The 19,737-nt window shown below is 37.7% G+C and overlaps 1 protein-coding gene across 1 annotated transcript in view; it reads left to right on the top strand.

Moving 5' to 3' along the window:
- LOC110674216 overlaps nt 1-18,172 on the top strand; it is a 43,164-nt gene extending 24,992 nt beyond the window's left edge. The window contains exon 3 of the mRNA XM_021838365.1: nt 17,901-18,172. Coding sequence (XP_021694057.1) covers nt 17,901-18,020 — 120 coding nt within the window. The 3' untranslated portion in view covers nt 18,021-18,172. The remainder of the gene's footprint in view (nt 1-17,900) is intronic.
- Nucleotides 18,173-19,737: the final 1,565 nt, after the last annotated feature.

Raw genomic sequence — 19,737 nt, 5'->3', positions numbered from 1 at the left:
TCCACGTTGAAAAGAATATGGATCGAACGTGTGGATTATTTTCAGTGTATGGCTCGGTATTTCCATGAGTCTGTGGTCCTTCCAGATATCAACTCAGGGAGGTTTGACTGTACGTGAGGAACTCTGGAGAAATCCTGGAGATATAAAAAAAAATCCAGGACGAACCATGAAGGAGCTCCAAAAGAATTCCCGGATGAATTCTAAGGAAAAATCACCGGTGAAATTCCTGGTGGAAATCCCCGAATGAATTCCTGTAGCAAATCCCCAGAAAAAAAAAATCTGATGGAAATCTCCGGAAAATTTAGAGCCTTCAATGACACTCATGATTTAGAAAATTCGTGCACCCAACATAGGCTTCTTGATGAGATTCACGTTTTTGAACTACTGTACTGGAGATCCACGTGATTTTCGCGAAAATTCAAGCCTACTACTATTACCATTCCCAGCACTGGATATAGATACACAAGCAATAAAGTACCCTGCAATGTAATCCAATAAATTACATCGATCCCATAAAAATACCAAGAAGCAACCGGAAAGGTGTCCGTTTGTACAAATAAATGAAAGTTACACAACCTATTACTGACTGTCGGTGTTTTCTCTGCTGATTCTCTCTCTATCTTATATAGGTAATCCTCACTCTTGTTCATACATTTATATGAAGCAATAAAACCCCTTTCCGTGCAGGCATGGCACACAACTGCTAACAGACGACAGCAACCCCCCTAAAAGTTACCTAACCTCGCTTGGTTTGTTGGCTAGTTGCCACACTCAACTCAAAGCCTACTAGCGTTTCGCTATCTCAAACTAATCGATCTTCCCCATCCTCTGCAGGAATGGGCCTACTGCGGTTTACTCTACAACACAACAACAGTACGCCACATATCCATACATATGGAAAGCTTGCCCTTGACAATTTGCGAAAAAAATGGTATGAAAATGTAGCAAAACAACAACTGAAACAACAGTATTACAATGCCTGCTTTGATGGTTACACGTACGAAACAGCAACGACAACGACAACAACACGAAACTGAAATTAAAATACCTAGGCTCTGTTTTTTGTGATGGTGTGTGATGAATGTCGTTCCTGGTGGGAGGAAGGGAAGATAGATCATCAGCACCGTCATCGTCATCATCAATTGATGATGATGATGAATACCGCTGATGGTGACGATCACTAACAAGCGATTCCCTCCTGTCATCGTTCTTCTCCATCAGGTGATGTTCGCTGGTTGGTTCCCCTTTTCTAGGTGTAGACTTGTGCACCGATATATTTTTTATCGCAGGCGGCGTAAACCCTGAAAGAATTGGCTGAGATATTATTGTAAGTATTCATGAAAACATTCATCCTGAATTATTTTCCGTAGAAAACCCTGAACAAATCTTGGAGAAAATGCTGGTGAAATCCCTCGCGGGAATGTCTGTAGCAGTTCTCATGAAAGAATCTTCAGAAATATATTTGAATATGTTTAAGAATTCTTTGCATAATACATTTGCAACATTTTCGATTCTCCATACAAAATGTTTAGAGGGCGAGATCTGAGTGATCAATTAACCCGTATAGGCCTGAGTGAAAGCAAAAATTCTAAAACCCTCACCGCTCAGCGAATTCTTAATGGATTCAAGTGATTTTTTGTTAGTATACAGGCACACATATCTAGTTTCTAGAAGTGGGTAGAGGAACACGGAAATATTCCTGTGGTCGGAGTTATTCCGGTGGACCACTGGGTCAGGTCGGGTGAGAAGGGTACTGTGCTTTGTGCCCCTGGAGGTAGGAAAATTTCAAGTCCCAGATAATTTCCGAAATCCGTTATAATGTGGCCACTATATGACAGAATTTTAAGAAAATTGCATCAGCGTAAACCTTTTGAGAAAGATTGAATTGAATAACTATGAGTTTTGCATTTAATTAGTCCTACAAATGACCATTTTCGGGTCCCGGGACGCCTCAAACTTACGATAAAGTGACCAATTTGTATCTGAACATCTGTGCCAAGCTTTTTGGAATGGAATCTAGTGCACAATTATGTTTGATTTCTACTTTTCGAGAATTGAAACGGTTTAGTATCCAACAAATCTTTAGCCGGTTCTTCCAGACATAATGTCTGAATGGCCACATCCGGTATATTTTAAACGCTGCAAAACTCTTCATTTATAATGTTGAATATCAGATCTTAATGATTTATGCAAATTAAAATGGCTATCATTGCAAATAAGTAAAAGTAACTTGGCAGGTCTTAAAAAATAACCCTTTTTTACCCGACATGACCCAGTGACCCACCGGAATAACTCCGGCCACAGGAATATTTCCGAGTTCCTCTGACCACTTCTAGAAACTAGATATGTGGGCCAGCGAACTGACAAAAAACATTCGAATCTTTTAAGAATTTTTGCTTTCACTCAGGCCTATACGGGTTAACCGATTTGAGTGAAACTTTCACAGCTCTACAGACATAATTTGAATTTCAACATACATTTCTGACTAATATGAATTTTTACGTTTTTGTATAATTGAAATAACCTATAAAATTGAAAGAATAGCTCCGTGGTATATCCAGGAAAGTTTGAGATCTGGACAAGATGAACAAGCTTACTCTAGACAGTTTTTGTGTAGGGCTTTCACCTTTCAATGCTGGTCGAAATGTTTTTTTTTTTATTCGTAAGATCCCAAATGCTTCTGGAAATACTTTCTGGCTACGCTACTGCATCATATAAATAAAACAACGAAAAAAAATGATGTTCAAGTTCTTTTATCGCAGGTTTTCATTTTTCTTTAAGTGATTCGATTATCCGGAGTGAAAAAAAAAACGATACACCTTATCATCGAGCCCGACCTGTAAGCTCGTTTTTGTACAAATTACACAAAAAAAAATCCAATTATTGGTAATTTTCGGTGATGATAACACACACTAGATTACGATTTTACATGACTTTTCGGCCTACTGACATTCGACCATCATCAGATTTTTATGTAAATCGATCGACCACCACCAGTGAGTCCATGTTATGTCTGACGTGTTGTGAACATTTCATTCAAACCGGACCATAAATGACTGAGATCTAGCCCACCGAAGTTGAGTATTTTGTATAGAAAATCGAAAAAGTTGCAAATGTATTGTCCAATAATGTAATTCCTGAAATTTCTGCAGATATTCATGGCCAGCCCTGTCGTCCTGCTTAGTCGCGCTTAGTCGACGACTTAGAAGCTTTTCTTTTTCAAAAACAAAAAGGTTTCTTAAATCAGTTACAATCTAACGCCCTATAAGGCATCAAAATAGCCAAACCCATATCAAATAATTTTGCGGGATCAGGTACATATTAACGCCCTGTATGACATCAATAAATAATGTTCACGCCCTGAAGTAGTTTGGCTCTTTTTCATCAATAAATCATTCCTAGCTGTATCAAAGCCCTTGAGTAATTTGCCATGTCTCATATAGATCAGCTGCATCTCTGTGTGTGAAGGCAAATGCTCTAAACGCTTCCACGCTGCGTGTGTCGGTTTAGATAAAGAGCAATGGAACGCATTATCGAACAACGTCATTTGGTTGTGTGATTGCTGTATGGCTGACTTCTGCAAATATCGAGACCGCCGAGACCCGTTACAATCTACCAATGAAACTCGATCCGTAGACGTGGAGATAGCAGAATTAAAGACTAAAATTGATGTAATACTGTCAACATTAGTTTCCATCGCCGTACCTAAGCCGCCGTCATCCGTGGAGAACGCCCAATGCCATTCTACCCCTGTGTCATCGTCTAATACTCGTGGAGGAACAAATTCGTTGTGCGACTATAGGTTTGCAGATGTTTGTGAAAATGATGAACAACACAGTCAGAATGACGTAAACAACACTTTCGATTTGTATTTAACGAATATTAGTCCAAATGTAACCGAACTTGAAATCAGTGCAATGGTTTCCCGTTGTCTAGGAATAAATTCAAATGATAACTTGAATGTAAAGAAGTTGGTGTCGAAAGGAAAAGATTGTTCTAAGCTTGACTACGTCTCCTTTAAAGTTACTTTGAATGAACATTACAAACTATTAGCTATGAGTAGTAATACTTGGCCTGAACGAGTCAAATATCGTGAATTTGTCAATCGACATAATGATACTTGGAAACCCTAACTTGTGATTTCTGTAGTACTAAATGTTGTTTCATGTGTATGCTGTTAATGAACTGTTAATAGTTTTATGTTGTTTATATTCTCTAAGAGTTTGATGATAATTGTTATAGCAATGAATTATTGATTTTGTTATCGGTATGCATACCATATGTCTTAATGTTTTTAAACTATAATGATATTCTCAGTGTATCTAGTTTTAAGCTTTCATTGAGGCCTTTCAGGTCAGATGGATAAATCATTAAATACAAATACAAATACAAATACAAATCTCGACGCCCTCTAGGATATTAATTGGAAATTCCAAGCTATATCAACATCCTGGAGTATGTGTTTGTGATTCTATTGAGATCAAGTGCACCTTAACGCCATGTATGACATTATTTTACCTTGTTTTACGTATATCAGGTCATCTTAACGCCCTTAAGGACATCAATTCTAAACTCTAAGCTGTATCAACACCCCGTATCTAAATCTATTCAAAATAATCTAAATCTGACCTTGTCCTAATTGGATCGGATCTTCTTAACGTCTTGAATAACATCAATAAAAATCATCAAATTGTATCAACTTCCTGGGAAATTTTACCTTGTAGCATGTAGCTGCATCTTGTCGCGCTGCAGGTACATTGGAAATTCCATGATATATCAACGCCCTGGATTATTTTTTCCTAATAAGCTCAGGTGATTCTTAACGCTCTGCATGGCCTCAACGCCCTGAAGTAATTTGACCTTATCTAGTGTTGATCATGTCATCTCAACGCACTTTAGGATCAATTGAAAACTCTAATCACTATCAACGCCCTGAATAAATTAGACCTTATCCTTTAAAACCAGGTTATATTAACGCCCTGTATAACATCAATAGAAATTGTCATACTGTATCCACTTGTTTCAACGTCACACTATATAAACCTGTATCAACGCCCTGAAGTAAATCATATTCATCTCACGTAGATACATCTTAACGCCCCTTAGGTCATACATTAAAAATTTCAAGTTGTATCAACGCCGTGGAGTAAAGCATCTTAACGCCCTGTAGGACATCAATTGTCGAGATATATCATTGTCCAGGTGTAATTTGACCTTCTCACACGTAGATCATGTCATCTTAATGCTCTGTTCAACATCAATAGAAATTGTAATGATATATCAATTTTCTGAAGTACTTTGACCTTATCTCACATACATCAGATCATCTTAACGCCCTCTAGGACATCGATCTCCAAGCTGTATCAGCGCACTAAAAAATTTGACCTTGTCCTATTTACATCAGCTACATCCTCACGCCCTGTATGACATCAATAAAAATTGTAAAGATATATCAACGCCCTTGTGTAATCTGGCCTTGCCCCACGTAGATCAGGTCATTCAAGTGCCCTTAAGGATATCAATTGGAAATTACAAGTTGTATAAATGCCCTGAAGTTTTTTTTTATCGTGCTTAGATCAGGTGAATCTTAACGCCTTGTTTGACATCAATAGAAATTGTCAAGATGTATCAACGCCCTGGAGTAAATCGATCTCGTCTCACGTGGATCAATTGCATCTTAATGCCCTCTAGGACATCAATTGAAAGTTTCAAGCTGTATCAAGAAATCTTGGAAGCAATTGAAAAATTTTCAATTCAAGGACAATTAATGAAAGTATACTAGAAAACCCAGGTAATATTGTTAGTTGAATAATGGTTTATTTAGTTGAAAAGTGTATTTATAAACAGCCTTGTAGCTGCATAGATTGTTATTCAGCTATCAATGTTATTTCGAAAAAAACAATGCAAGTGAATTTCATAAAACTGAACGTTACCCAAATTTGCATGAGAACGCAGTAGACCAGTGTTTTCTAAACTTTTTCGGACTTTTGCCTTCGTGACACCAATCAATTCTGAAATCGCCCCTTGGTATAAACATCACCTGTTTCGTATGTTAAACAAAACTATTTTATAATTTTGACATACGCTTTAGCATTAGTGAAACAATATCAACCGAATTATCTCAGAGACCTCATAAGATTTTATGAAATAAATGAAAGTTTGAAGCTGAAAAAATCTTCAACTCATATGTTCTTAAGACAGTCTATTAATTTTCTAATTCATATTGGGCCAATTTTAGCATAGCATACATATGATAGCAAAACAATTCTTTATCAACTTTTTATAGGAAGTAACATTTTCATTCTTTCGCTAATTTTAGTTTGACAATTTCAAAAAATAGTCATGAATGTTTGAAAACTGTTAGATTGACTGATATATCTAACGCAAATGTAACGAAATATTCAGCAATTGCCAACTATCATTTAATTTGAAATTACTTCAAGCTCGACATATATTTTAATTAGGTGCTATATTTGGCTGCAGACCTTTATTTTAAGAACTAAAAACAATGAAACCTTTCTAAGACCTCAAAAATATTTTCGGGAGATTGATTTTTCGATTCACTTTTTTTCTTTGAAAAAATATCATAAATTTCTCCTAACCAGCAAAGCATCCAACAACGTGGTGTGCAATAATAAATGGTGCAAAAATATCGTTGAGCAAAAAAATGTTATCGGCTACTTGATGAGATTCACAATCTTGAACTACTGTATTAGGAGGGCCACGTGATTTTCGCAAAAGCTCAAGCCTACTACTATTACCATTCCCAGCACTGATTTCTTTATTCATTTTTCGATTATCATTTATTGAGAAGCCTTCTGGAAATTTTTGTATTTTTTTTTCGAACCATAAGCTTTATAAAAGATACAACGCGTTTATTATTTTAAATTTTTGATTAGCTTTCTTATGAATGTGAGCACCAATTATATAACATTGACATCGTCTATTCAATAAGATCTAGAATGGGATGCATTAATTATCATTCAAAAATATTTTTTTTTTGAACCTGTACTGGTTGAATGTTTATCGTATAAGGTAATCGAAATGTTGTCAAAATGTTTTTTTTTTTTTGCTATTCCGTTGCTTATTAGCCTACTTTTCATCAATTAAATGGGCATCATAACGGCCTACTTTTCCTAGCAAAAGAAACAGAACTGAAAAGTGCTACTTTTCAGCATTATTTTGGGTACTGAAAAGTAACACTTTTCAGAACTGTTTTGAGAATCGCCAACTAAATATCTGAATGGCATACAGCCATGCTTCGAATTGTTTTGTATTTACCAATGACAAGCTACTTGCCCTACATCCATTGGACGATCCGAGTACCATTCGTGTGTGCGATTCAGATTCGGAATCGGGACGTCTAGCAAGACGAAGATGAGGCAATTGATGTAATCTAGGTCATAGCTTCCCGAACTTGAATTTTGCGACCCCCCAGCGTCTCACCAGTTGACTTTTTATTCATAAAACGAGCGAGGCGACGAGAGGTCGGGGGGTCGCGAAAGCCAAGTTCTGGAAACGATGATCTAGTTAATTCCCAAAAAATCCGATGCGTGCGTAAAACTTAGCACATGAATAGTGAGTGTACAATTTTGTATAAATTTGCATGCAGCGTCTTACCTGGCCTGTCCTCGAATATCTGTTAAATATTGATCACTTTCACCCTTCTATCAATAAAGCGTGAAAATGTGTGACAGTCAAGTAGAATGTATGAATCACAGCCTACCTGATTGAAAAAAAAATATCGAGCCTGTACGACGCATGGTGCGTGAGTTCTTTTGAAATGTGTTTGTGATCCTAGATATACAATCCGATTAAACGGTTTTTTCGTAATAGCAAAAAATGTTGTATGCAACTCGCTGCAAAACTCGATTTTTTCAGCATTCGTCGTATTTATCCAACTCGGCGAGCCTCGTTGGATAAATTTCATCCATTTTTCAAAAAGTTGTAGGCATTTAAATTTGGGCAAAATTTTGCCTATCTCAATCATTTTGCCTATCCCCTGTATGTGTTGAAGTATTAATGAAATTTTCTTATAAGGCGACCTCATTAACACCTGGAAGTTGGTATTTTTGTTTAATCTTAGATGTATCAAAAGTTTTAAACAAAAAGTGGTGTTCGTAAACAAAAATCCGCTACATTTTATCAATTATACTTAACACTTTTCCTAAATCGAATAATAGATTATAGGTTCCTCCAAACCGACATGTATATGTTCCCCAATTCTTTCCCATTATATAAACTTATCTACTGCATAGCATTTACTTTTCAATTAATACCGTAAATTCAACGTAACAACTCTAGGAAAGTGCAAAGTTAGTCTCGGCTTGGGGTAATCCTAATTAAAATAATTAGAGTTGAAGTTCATAAGCTCTACAAGCATTAGTCCAAATACGTTTTCTAGTACTAGTTCAGTTGTTTTTTTTTAACTATTCTGGAAGAAATTCAAATATCCCACTCAGCTTATCAAAGCTAAACCTTTGATAAGGATTGCCGATTGCATATGACAAGACGCGAAAATTTTTCACTACTAAAACAAACAAGCCCATGCTTATGGTTGCTATGCTTACATGCCGCCGTGGAAATCGAGTTATTCAGAGCTGCTCAAAAACAACTCGTGATTTAGCTCGAGATCAGTAAGCTGTCCCACCCCTTGGGACGCCATCTAGGTTATAGTAACGCCCCCCTAAAAAAGGGACGACTAAAAAGCTCAAATTTTACGACGACAGGGCTGTTCATGGCGGGTAGTTGGTTGGAGAAATTTGGAGAGGTATTATTGGTAAAATCTACCACAAATTTCTGTTCAAAGAAAGGAAATAGTTCTTTGAAAGATATTTGGCAAAATAATGGAAGACGCTGAAATAAATCTTTAGAAGAATTCACTAGCAGGATTGGCCCGGAGGAATCCCTGAAGTAAGGCTTGGAGGTACTTTTAGTGAAACAACTAGGAAAGGACTTCGGGATAATAAAGATTTGGATGGATTTTTTCAAGAATTTGTTCCAGCATTCTTGGGAATTATTCTAAAGGAATACTCAGCTAGCGATTGTTGCGTATGTCCGTTGTCTAATGTATGTTATGTTCAGTCTGTGCGTTTGGCTGAAGACGGTGTAAATTGTCTCTTTTAGTAATAAATTAGTAAATTCTATTGAATTTCAAAACTGATTTATTTTAAAGATGTTTAAATCGAATGCAAATGCATTTCGTCTCATTTCAAACTGCATGAATTTAAATTCGAATTCGATTCAAAAACATCGATTTAAAGGCGGCTGAAAGTCTCTTTAATAAAGACAATAATAATAAATCGGTGAATCGATTCGACAGTTCGTGTGAATCGATTCCGTAACATCGATGTTAAAGACAAATTTTCCCAACGCTTTTCTCAGCAGAACTTTTGAGAGAATTCATGGTGAAATACCTGAGAAGATCCTTGAAAAAATTCAGGAAATCTCTGACTAAATTCTAGTGAGAATCCATCATGAATTTTCTGAAGAAGTTATTAGAGGATTCCCTAGATAGATTCTTTCCTCTTACAATGATTATAGAAATTTAGTAACAGCTTGTGAAAATTTAGTGGAAATGTACGGAAATCCACCACAGACCTTTGAACCCTTGGAGAATTCCCTAAGAAAATTTTAAAATAAATTAATGGATAACTCTTGGCATAGGGTACTCTTTTTTCAGATATTACTGATGATTGTCGAACAAATCAAATCTCGCGTTGAGTATCATACAGGCGTATCTGCAGTGATCGATTTCTCTTCGTCGATTATCTCTTTGCCCACGAGATTCAAACGATTTTTACAGTGCAGATGATGTGTACTTTCAATTGAGTCAGCAATTCAAAAAGATCAAATTGGCATTCTCTTATAAAATTCTGAAGTACTTCTTAGAAAGAACTCCTGGAAAACACTCCCAGAAGAATACTTAGATATATCGGTGAAACAATTCATGAAGAAATCACTGAAAAAAATGCCAGTAGAAATCTGTTTAAGGGGGCAGGATCAGTCATTGATTTCAGATTTCTCAAAAGCAGTTTTTTCGTTCAAACTCAAGAAAATGTACAGGAAAATGTGTTCAATGCATTCTATTCTCCAACTGAAACACAGTGAACACATTTTCAGCGAAACATTTTTAGTATTGAACAGAAAAACTGCTGTTAAAGTTTCGATGATTACGATGACTGAGCGATGAACGTTAAGATCAAATCTTGGAATCATATTCAGGGTGTCGACTACCTGAAAAAACCTGGAAAGTCAGGGAATGTCAGGGAATTTATTTTTGACATGGAAAATCAGGGAAAATCAGGGAATTTCACTTGAGGTCAGGGAAAAATATCAACACTACAACATCAAACGAGTTTATTGTCTGCAAAGTAATTGATTATGCTAAATCAATACACCTTCAGCATGGCTTTGATTTGCAGCCGTGGACTTTAACCACTCGACTAAGGAACCAGGACCCAGAAAATTCTCCAGAAACTCTGAGGATGATTCTCAAAGTTCCTCTATTATTTTTAGTAATCCAGAAAATCATTGAAAAGCAGAAATTTCAGGAATATCATTTGAAATAATCTTGATAATCTATTGACCAGTGCTGGGAAGGCTTGAATTTCACGAAAATCATTTTCAAATGTTCAGCTCTTCCCAGTACAGTAGTTCAAAAACATGAATCTCATCAAGTAGCCTATGTTGGGTGCATGAATTTTCTAAAATGTTAGTGTCATTGAAGGCTCTAAATGTGGGAAATGCAGCGGAAAATAGAACATTTTTCTACAGTAATTTTGGGTTGCCCTTAGCACGACGGGGTTGGTGGTCTGATGGCTACCGCTTCTGCTTCATATGCAGAAGGTCATGGGTTCAATCCCAGGCCCGTCCCTTTCCTCGTACTTTGTAGTTGTATATCTCTCACTTGCTTCTATCTTCCATTCTAAATATATCACACTCAAACTATTCGTTCATAGCAAACGCTAGAACCAGAGACGGACAAGAAACCGTTTCCCTAACGCATTACTTCCACGCGCTCGCCTTTCTTACGCCTGATACATAGGCAGTCTGCTAACCACAAAAGCAAACCTCTCTGCCATGCCTTTCCCCCAATCCAAAACACTCCCGCATGAACTGACGTGGATGCAGTGGAATATACGGTCTACGTGGGAGTCAGTTCAATGCATCATCAATTCCTCCCCCTTCCCCTCATTGGTCTGCATTCTGACGTGGCAGGTGCCATTGTTGCCTAAAAATAGAAGATCACCAGCACTTATACACTGAGAATGCCTGTTAGTTCCAAGCAGTCATTCGGTTGGTTCCTTGTGTAAGTGCAGCTGATCTGGCGATACTGGAGTGCATCCACGGGCGGCCAATCAAGCTCAAGCTCAAGCTCAAGCTCAAGTAATTTTGGGTTGCCCTTAGCAATGGGTGTTTTGCAATTTTCAAGGCTTTTTGCCTACAGCAGCGATGGACGTGAGTTTCACTGGCTTCGCTGACTGTGATTGACTTTGTTTGGCTACTGTAGAGTGAATTTCAGAATTTTTCCCAGCCCTGCTATTGACAATTTGTGATATTGTTTATTCTACGACTGGCGTGAGGTGACAATTGTCGGTGTCGTATAGCGAGGTGACAACTCTCGACTCGAGTGAAGTGACTCTCCATTTGATTTGCACGGCGAGTCACTTCACTCGAGTCGAGAATTGTCACCTCGCTATACGACACCGACAATAGTCACCTCACGCCAGTCGTAGAATAAGTCCAATCGTGAAGAATTATCAAAGATATTCTAAGGAAAAAATAAATAAAAACAATTTGGAAAAAAATATGTTATCCTGAAAAATATTTTTATAAGCATTCCTGGAATAGTTCTAGGAAATCAAAATGCTATTTTTAGAAATATTTAAGACTGAAAGACATTCTCTATCAATTTTTAGAGAATCTTGGAGATGAGGAGCTTCTTGAGGAAATCTTTCAAGAGTTCATTAAGAAGTATTAAGGTGATTATAAAACAAAGCCAAACTTTGAATTTTCAAGAGCACAAGACTGGAGAATCTGACAACAGTTCGCGTTGAAAACCAATCAAATTACTTGCTTGCTGGGTGTGATCAATGGGATAAATTTAAAACGCGGAGCGTTGTTTGATTCTCAAGTCTTGTACTCTTGAAAATTTAAGATGTGGCTTCGTTCTATAATCACCCTAAAGGAATATCTGGAAAAAAAAACTTAAGAATTTCAAGAAGAATTTCTGAGCAATCTATGTGGAATTCCTTGAAGCAATTCTCCAAGAAAGTTTTATGGCAATGGCTTGAATTTTGCCTGGAAGAAGCCAAATTTTTGGATAGCTTTCTTCCACTAAAAAGAGTATGGTGGATGATCGTAATAGTGTTGCCTCTTGTATAAAAAAGGAAGGAGGACCAAAATTTTCGTTCATGCCAAAAATTTTAAATTAGGTCTGAGGTAGTTCACTAGCCGAGAACATCTTTGTTCATACGGATCTTCAAGTTTGAAATGTAAATAGATTCTCAATTGTTCAGTTTTATCATATCAACTTGAATAAACGTTCAAGAATTTCATCTGGCAGGTACATAATATTATATCTCAATAAAGCAAAAGCCTTTGGTCAGTTTATTCATACGACCTATAACATAACGAATATGTATCTTCTTATAAAAATCTCACTTATTTCGGTTAAAATTAACCAACTCAGTGGTCTGAAACTTTTCTGGAAAATGACTGGAAGGTCAGGGAAAGTCAGGGAATTTTATTTTCAAAATTGAGTCGACACCCTGATATTTGAAAAAATTCTAATAAGTATCAAATCAATTCAGCTATACCTAGAGAAATCCCATGTGGAATTTCTGAAGAAATCTATGGCCAAATTGTTTGTTCTTTTAATAATAATTGACCAAATACTAAGAAATTTTTTATGGTGCAGTGCTGGTAGCAAAAAGCGGTGCCGCAAATAGTTATTTTAGTGATTAGATTTGAGATATCAGTGATCAATATAGAATACCAATTGGCCCAATATATGAAACTATGTTGCTTCTACGGTCAATATTTTGTGTAACTAGATTAACATCACGAAAATGTGATATATGACCATGGCCGAATAAGGGAGAAAATGGTTCACATAGGCAGAGTGACATTTAAATTTTTCGTCAGATTCTATAAAAATCGAAGTAAGAAAGATACACTCCCAGTTAAAACTTTGCCATCATTGGCAAAAAATCATGAACCTACATATTGTTGCTCAGTAGACTGGCCCAGCTCAGTATGGGAGAAAAATAAAGTTGTATGATTCCACGGGGCACCCCCCAGGATTATTTCTTGGGGTTAGAGGAAGCCTTTCTGAAAAATTCAGCTCATTTGGTCGTTCCATGAGCTGGCGCATTTGAATTGAAGTTAATATGGGATTTTCAGCTCAAACATATGAGGAACAGCACATCATCTACTGTTTGGTTCAGGAAAATTGATGATCGCGTTCAATTGGACCCAGAATGTCAAAAACACTACTTGATATAATAGCGAAGAATATTGTAGAAGATTGTACCACGATCAAAATTAATAAAGTTGGTGTTTTAACCATCTGAAGTATATCATGCAATACTGCTTGTATTTCTTCAATATAGCTTGGAGGTAACCACTAAGCGCATCATAGCCACCTATGACGCTGGGCGAGCTGAGGCACATGTCGCATGCATATAAGTGACTGTACGGGAGTGCTGATCTAAGCCTAACTTTCAACAACTGAAAAAGTAATAAAAATGAGATTAAATTCAGATACAACCTTCTGCAATTATGTTCATTAGGGTATCAACTAGTGTATTTGTCATTCTGGGCTTATTTGAACGTGAACAATTAGTATACGGAACGAAACAGTGACACAGGGTCAATTATCAATATATTTGAGACGAATATCCCATACAAACTTCATAACGATTGCGCCAGCTGGTGGAGCAACCAATTGAGTTGAAATTTCGAGAGAGCGTTTTTCTTACCCTAAGGCTCATATCTAGGGGATGCCCCGTTAAGTTTTACAACTTTTTTGTTTAAGGGCCAGTCTATTGCTCAGGGACGAAAATACTCAATCTACCCTCGCCTACATTGATACTTGCTGGGTACAATCTTCGTTGATTTTTATTTGATTTATCCTCACCTTGACAAACCCAACAAAGATTGGCAAAGCACTTGCGCAAGATTGTCAGTTTCCTTTTAACCTGCTGCTACTCAACCGCTTTGTGATTATCGGAAACAAAAATTGATATTCATTCTAACCAGTTTGACTTTTTTACATTCCGCTTTGGGAAGTTGTAATTTTTGCACGAGACACACTAAAGACGCGTCAATATAATCGATTCCGTGCATCGGATCGTTCATTACCCGTATAGCAGCATATTTTTTAATTAATATGAACCTCATTGATAATCAATTTTCTAAAACTGATACTCTTCTGCTTCTGATAATCAAAAACACCAACGACACACGGGCATCGTTATTTTGTTTTTCCCATCTACTTTTGCGCCACCTTCATTGGTATAATCATATTGGTGGTGGTGCGGCCCAAATGTCAGTGAATTGAGTATAGTGAGCATGATTTTTTTCGTCCCTGTTGCTCTTCTATCTACCTAATTAAAGGGTGTACGGAATCAAATTGCACCACTTTTAGATGGCTGTAACTTTTTACCCGTTGGGTATTTTCTATTGAAATTTCGGGTGTAAATTGTTCAATATGTATTTATTTACGCTGTGTAAATTTCACTAGTAAATGTGCAATCGTTGTGAAGATGGACTCGGAAGAACAGCAGTGGCGCACGTACCTCGAAAATCCGGATCTATCTCATCGTGCCATCTGCTGAAAGCTGGGAGTGGTACATTCTACGGTGTCTCGTGTTTTATCTCGGTATCACGAACGTTTGACCATCGATTGGAGAGAAAAAAGTGTCCAAAACGGATCTCCGTATAGTGTTAAGGATCACAACCGGGTAGTTCAAGTTTTCAAGAGCAATCCCAACAGTTCAGTTCGAGATGTGTCGAAGAAACTGAATCTATCCAAAACTGTAACTGAAAGATGCGAAAAAAAGCTTGAGCGGAGCACCCCATTCGTGACAACTGGAACGGACAATGGGCAGGTATCTAAAGGAATGCCTCCAAAAGCGTCTACTTCCTCTTCTGAGGTCACACGATAGTTCTACGATTTCCTGGTCGGATTTGGCCTCGTGCCATTACTCGAAAGAGGTTTTGGAGTGGTACAAGGCTCAGATGGCCAATTTGGTACTGAAGCATCTCAACCCCCCGAACGCACCGGAACTGAGGCCAATTGGAAAATACTGGACCATCATAAAGCAGGCACTTCGGAAGCATCCTAAAGAAGTGAAATCGGAGGAAGATATGAAGAAAAAATGGACTGCCATATAACTAAATTTGGTCCAAGAGTTGTACAGGACCTTATAAGCTGTATGAAGAGAAAAGTTCGTGTATGTATTTTTTTTCTCCCTGAAAGTTTGAAGATGATTGGTTGAATGTTTATATGTGTTGTGTTTATATGTCATGATGTGACTCAAAAACGGGTCAACGGATTTACGTGATTCACTCACAGTTGCATTACTCAAGTGTTGTGAAGTATTTGTGTAGAATAATGTGTGCGAAAAACTCACTTAGGAAGTGGAAAAAACGGGAAAACTATTTTGACATTTTGGTTAGGGATTTCCCATAGCCTACTCCAAAGCCTACTGGGCAATACGAAGTATGTCGGGACATGATAAAATGCATGATGTTTTCGAATTCTTTATAACTTATCTAGAAACATGGCTTAAAAACATTCCTGTTTGAGCTCGAGATTTGCAATTAAAAAAAAAACTGTAACTATATTAAATATTTAGGTTTTTAATCTTAAATATAACTTTGTGGAGGAATCGACTGTATCTTTTTATAGTAGAATTTACGGCTATGAAGTCTTGGAATTATAAATAACTCGAAGACTGCGTAGCCGTAAATTCTACTCTTAAAATAGAACATCCAAAAAATATTCTTCGCGTTTTTGATAAACTTAAAGTATCTCATAGATAAGGAAAAAGTGATTTTAAAAAGTATTGTTGGATAATACATGAAGGTATGGTATGAACCGGACCAGCCCAGTATGAGTGAGAAAATAAAGTTGTATAATTCAGCAAGTTTTCACAAGCTTGATATATAAGAGCAGCAAACGAGAACCCTAAAGAGAGAACGATGATAAAACCCATATTTCTCGCTTATATATCATTGTGCGTAGGTGTTTTATTTTACTGACATGATAAACAATTCTCGAACATGCTATAGCAACACTGTCCCCAGGATTGGAGCTTGTTTAGATGGATTTTATCATGTACTGTTTCCTCCGATCTAGTCAGAGCTGTAGCAGACTCTCCGATCTAGTCAGACTGAACAGACTCTCATGATGTGTTGCGGATCATGATTGTTACAAAGAGCGATAAGGGAGAGATATTCTCAATTCTCTCCGTAGTCAACCCTGAACATAAAACATGGTCTAACTTCAAGAAAACAAAACGATTCCCAATTTTCTCTCGTAATGTTTGCTCAAAATAGTTAAAAATAGTGACTCATTGTCGAAAACAGTACCTTCATTTGAAAAAAAAAAGGTGTGGCCCACTTAGAATAAGAACAAACATGTTAGGATTTCACATCGACGTTAGCGGTCGAATTTATAACTGAACCGTCTATAACAATGATGACTGGCAGATATCGACTCGAGGAGGTTTCACTGAATGTAATGTATTGTGAATTATTTTCTTTTTTCTGAATATTTACATTACATCACAAGTAGTTATCGTTTTCCCTAAGCATGCAGCATAAATCCCTGGAGAAACGATTGGTAGCATTTTTGAAGAATTTTCAGAAGGCATCCTCGGAAGAATCATTGGAAATTCTTCTCCTTGGCATTAACATCTTCACTGGGACAGAGCCTGCTTCTCAGCTCAGTGTTCTTATGAGCACTTCTACAGTTATTAACTGAGAGCTTTCTTTGCCAAAGTTGCCATTTTCGCATTCGTATATCATGTGGCAGGTACGATTATACTCTATGCCCAGGGAAGTCAAGGAAATTTCCATTACGAAAAGATCCTGGATCCACCGGGAGTCGAACCCAGACACCTTCAGCATGGCTTTGCTTTGTAGACGCGGACTTTAACAAATCGGCTAAGGAAGGCCCCTAATCATTGGAAATATTCTCGTCGAAATTCGTAGAGAAAGTTCCGGATAAACTGTTGAAAAAATCTATAACCAAAAACTTCTTGGAGCAATCCTTTGACGAGACTATTGTCATCCAATCTCCGTTGAAATTTGTTAAGAAATTTCTTGAGACATCCTTTTTCATTAGATTTGTTTGAATACATTTTAAGCTAAGATATAATGGGTGGTGCGAGTATACCTTATTCGGCGGCGGCGTGACGTGTCGGCGCACATCTCTATCTAGAGGGGTAAATGGGGAACGCTAGGGATCGAGGCACCAACACATCAAAATTTCATTCACTTGTGCCGCCCCCCAGTATACGCTTCTGCCTCAGCAGCTTCTGCTGGAGCCTCCCTGAAACGATTCGCCAGAGTCAGAGTCAGAGCGAGTGTTTTTCCTCTCGTTCCGAGCTGTGTTTTTAGTATTACACAAAGCTCCATCGACGACTAAGCAAGGCGACGACGACGAGTTCCCGTAGGAATATACGCTTCGCTTCTATCCCACTGCTGATGCTATTCAGCTCTAGTTTAGTTGGTGTGTATCGCCCGGATCGGTTAGTTTGTTCCGAAGTTATATAAGCGCCGCGTCGTACAAATTCCTCCCACTAGTAGAAGAAAAAATCAATTTCTATCGCTGGAATAAAAATCATTCTCATTCGAAATTTTTCTTCGTCTTTTCTCACTTTCAGAAGCCGGATTCGAGCGCAAGCCACATCAATCATGGCGCGCAGCTGTGTGTCACCCAACGAAATCCAAGCAACCCGCGCTTGCAGACCAGCGCCCCCCAAATTGCACGCAGCAAACCTTGAACTTCATTCCTTCGTCACGCAACGCCCAAAAGCAGAACGGGGGTGCAAAGCAGGCGACGCCTGACCAACAAACGAAAACAACAACAAACACACATTCGGGAGAGAGACAGAGAAGCGGAGAGAGAGAGTGCGTCGCCGAGGTGGCGAACGAGTAAAAAAAGGAATTCAAAGAAAGAAAAATATTTGTTTCGAACTTGAACTTGAACGCAGCAATCGTCGTGTGTCAGCAGCAGCAGCCAATGGGGACCGATAAGAAGGGGCCGAATGGGGGAGGGGGAGCCATTCAATATGCGCAAGCAGTAGGCGACGCGAAGCATCATCGTCATCACCGTCATCGGCATCGCGACGACGACGTCGAAGAAGAACAGGAACAGGGGGTGAGTCAATAATCGATAAAGATGATTTTTCGTTACATTTACATTCGCGGAGTGACTTGAACGACACGGTGTGAGTGAGCTACTGAATAAGTGATGAAAGCTCCCGGAGGGGAAAAGGAGAGGGGTGTTGAATGATGTAAAGTGGGTGGTGGTGCGGTGAGAGCGATGAGAGTGGGTCTCACCCTGACGCCTACTGAGTTTTCTGTGGTTAACAAAAACGATTTTTTATTTGGTTTTAAATCTATGGTTTGATGTGTAGGAAAAATTACAAACTTTTTTTTACTGATTCATTGTTTAATGTGTAGACAAGATTCCATGCCTTTGGAAATACAGTCGACTTTCGCTATTTCGATATCGAGTTAGTTATAATGATTTGGTGTTCCATAACTCGATACCTCCCTATCATAATACCTGTGAAATCGCTGTCGGATAAGTAAATGCTCAACCTAACTGAGAGCGCTCAGGTATATAATTTGTGATATAACTCCAGCGTAGGATGTAAGAAATACAAAATTTTGGACTCTAGTATAACCTACATAACTTCAATGTATATTATTAATTTAAGGCTGGTTTGCTACTGACAAAAAAAGAACCTATCTCGATGCGTGGAAAATTTGATCCGGGAAATGGTCCAGAAAATCTCATTTTTCTGATCGCAGTACGTAGTTGAAAGAAGATGTCATTTCTGTAAGAAATTTCTTGATCCATTCAGTCAAGAAATTTCTTTACTTTTCTTTAGCGAAACAGTATACTTAGCTTTGAGGTAAAGATGAATCGTAGCCCACCTCAAATTTTCATATTCTAGAAACCAGACTACTTTGATGCGATCAAATTTTAAGCCTGCAAGAATGTTTGGTTCTCCAGTTATACAACCTTAATTTTTGCCACACAGAGAATATCTTCCAAGCAGAGTAGGGTGAGTTATTGTCATAGTTTTGAACTTTCCGACAAAATATAGGAATCTTCATTTAAAAATGAAATGTTACAGAAATTTCAAAATCTTTGTCCGCAGTCTTGGAATCCTCACCGCGATTCAGAATTTTCAAGTATAAACTTTTAACAGGAGGCCCAGATAGTCGTAAACGTGCAGTTGTTCAACAAGACCAAGTTGAGGCTTTTGGGTTCGAACCATACCGTAAAATCGGGTGTAATTGATCAGAAGGGTGAAATTGATCATCGTATCCCACGATTTTATTTATTCCTAATGAAGCATAAATATCAATATAACCTGCAGTAAATGAACGTTGTTTGTCGTAACTATTGTCGAATTGTGTGTTGTGAAGTTTTTTGCGTTAAAGAATGTTTATTACTATGAAAATAATGTAAAATTTCAAAATCAT

Source organism: Aedes aegypti, chromosome 1, assembly GCF_002204515.2.
Source record: "Aedes aegypti strain LVP_AGWG chromosome 1, AaegL5.0 Primary Assembly, whole genome shotgun sequence".
Classification (NCBI taxonomy): domain Eukaryota; kingdom Metazoa; phylum Arthropoda; class Insecta; order Diptera; family Culicidae; genus Aedes; species Aedes aegypti.
Note: the sequence above shows the minus strand (reverse complement) of the source record. Positions and strands in the feature narration are given on the sequence as shown.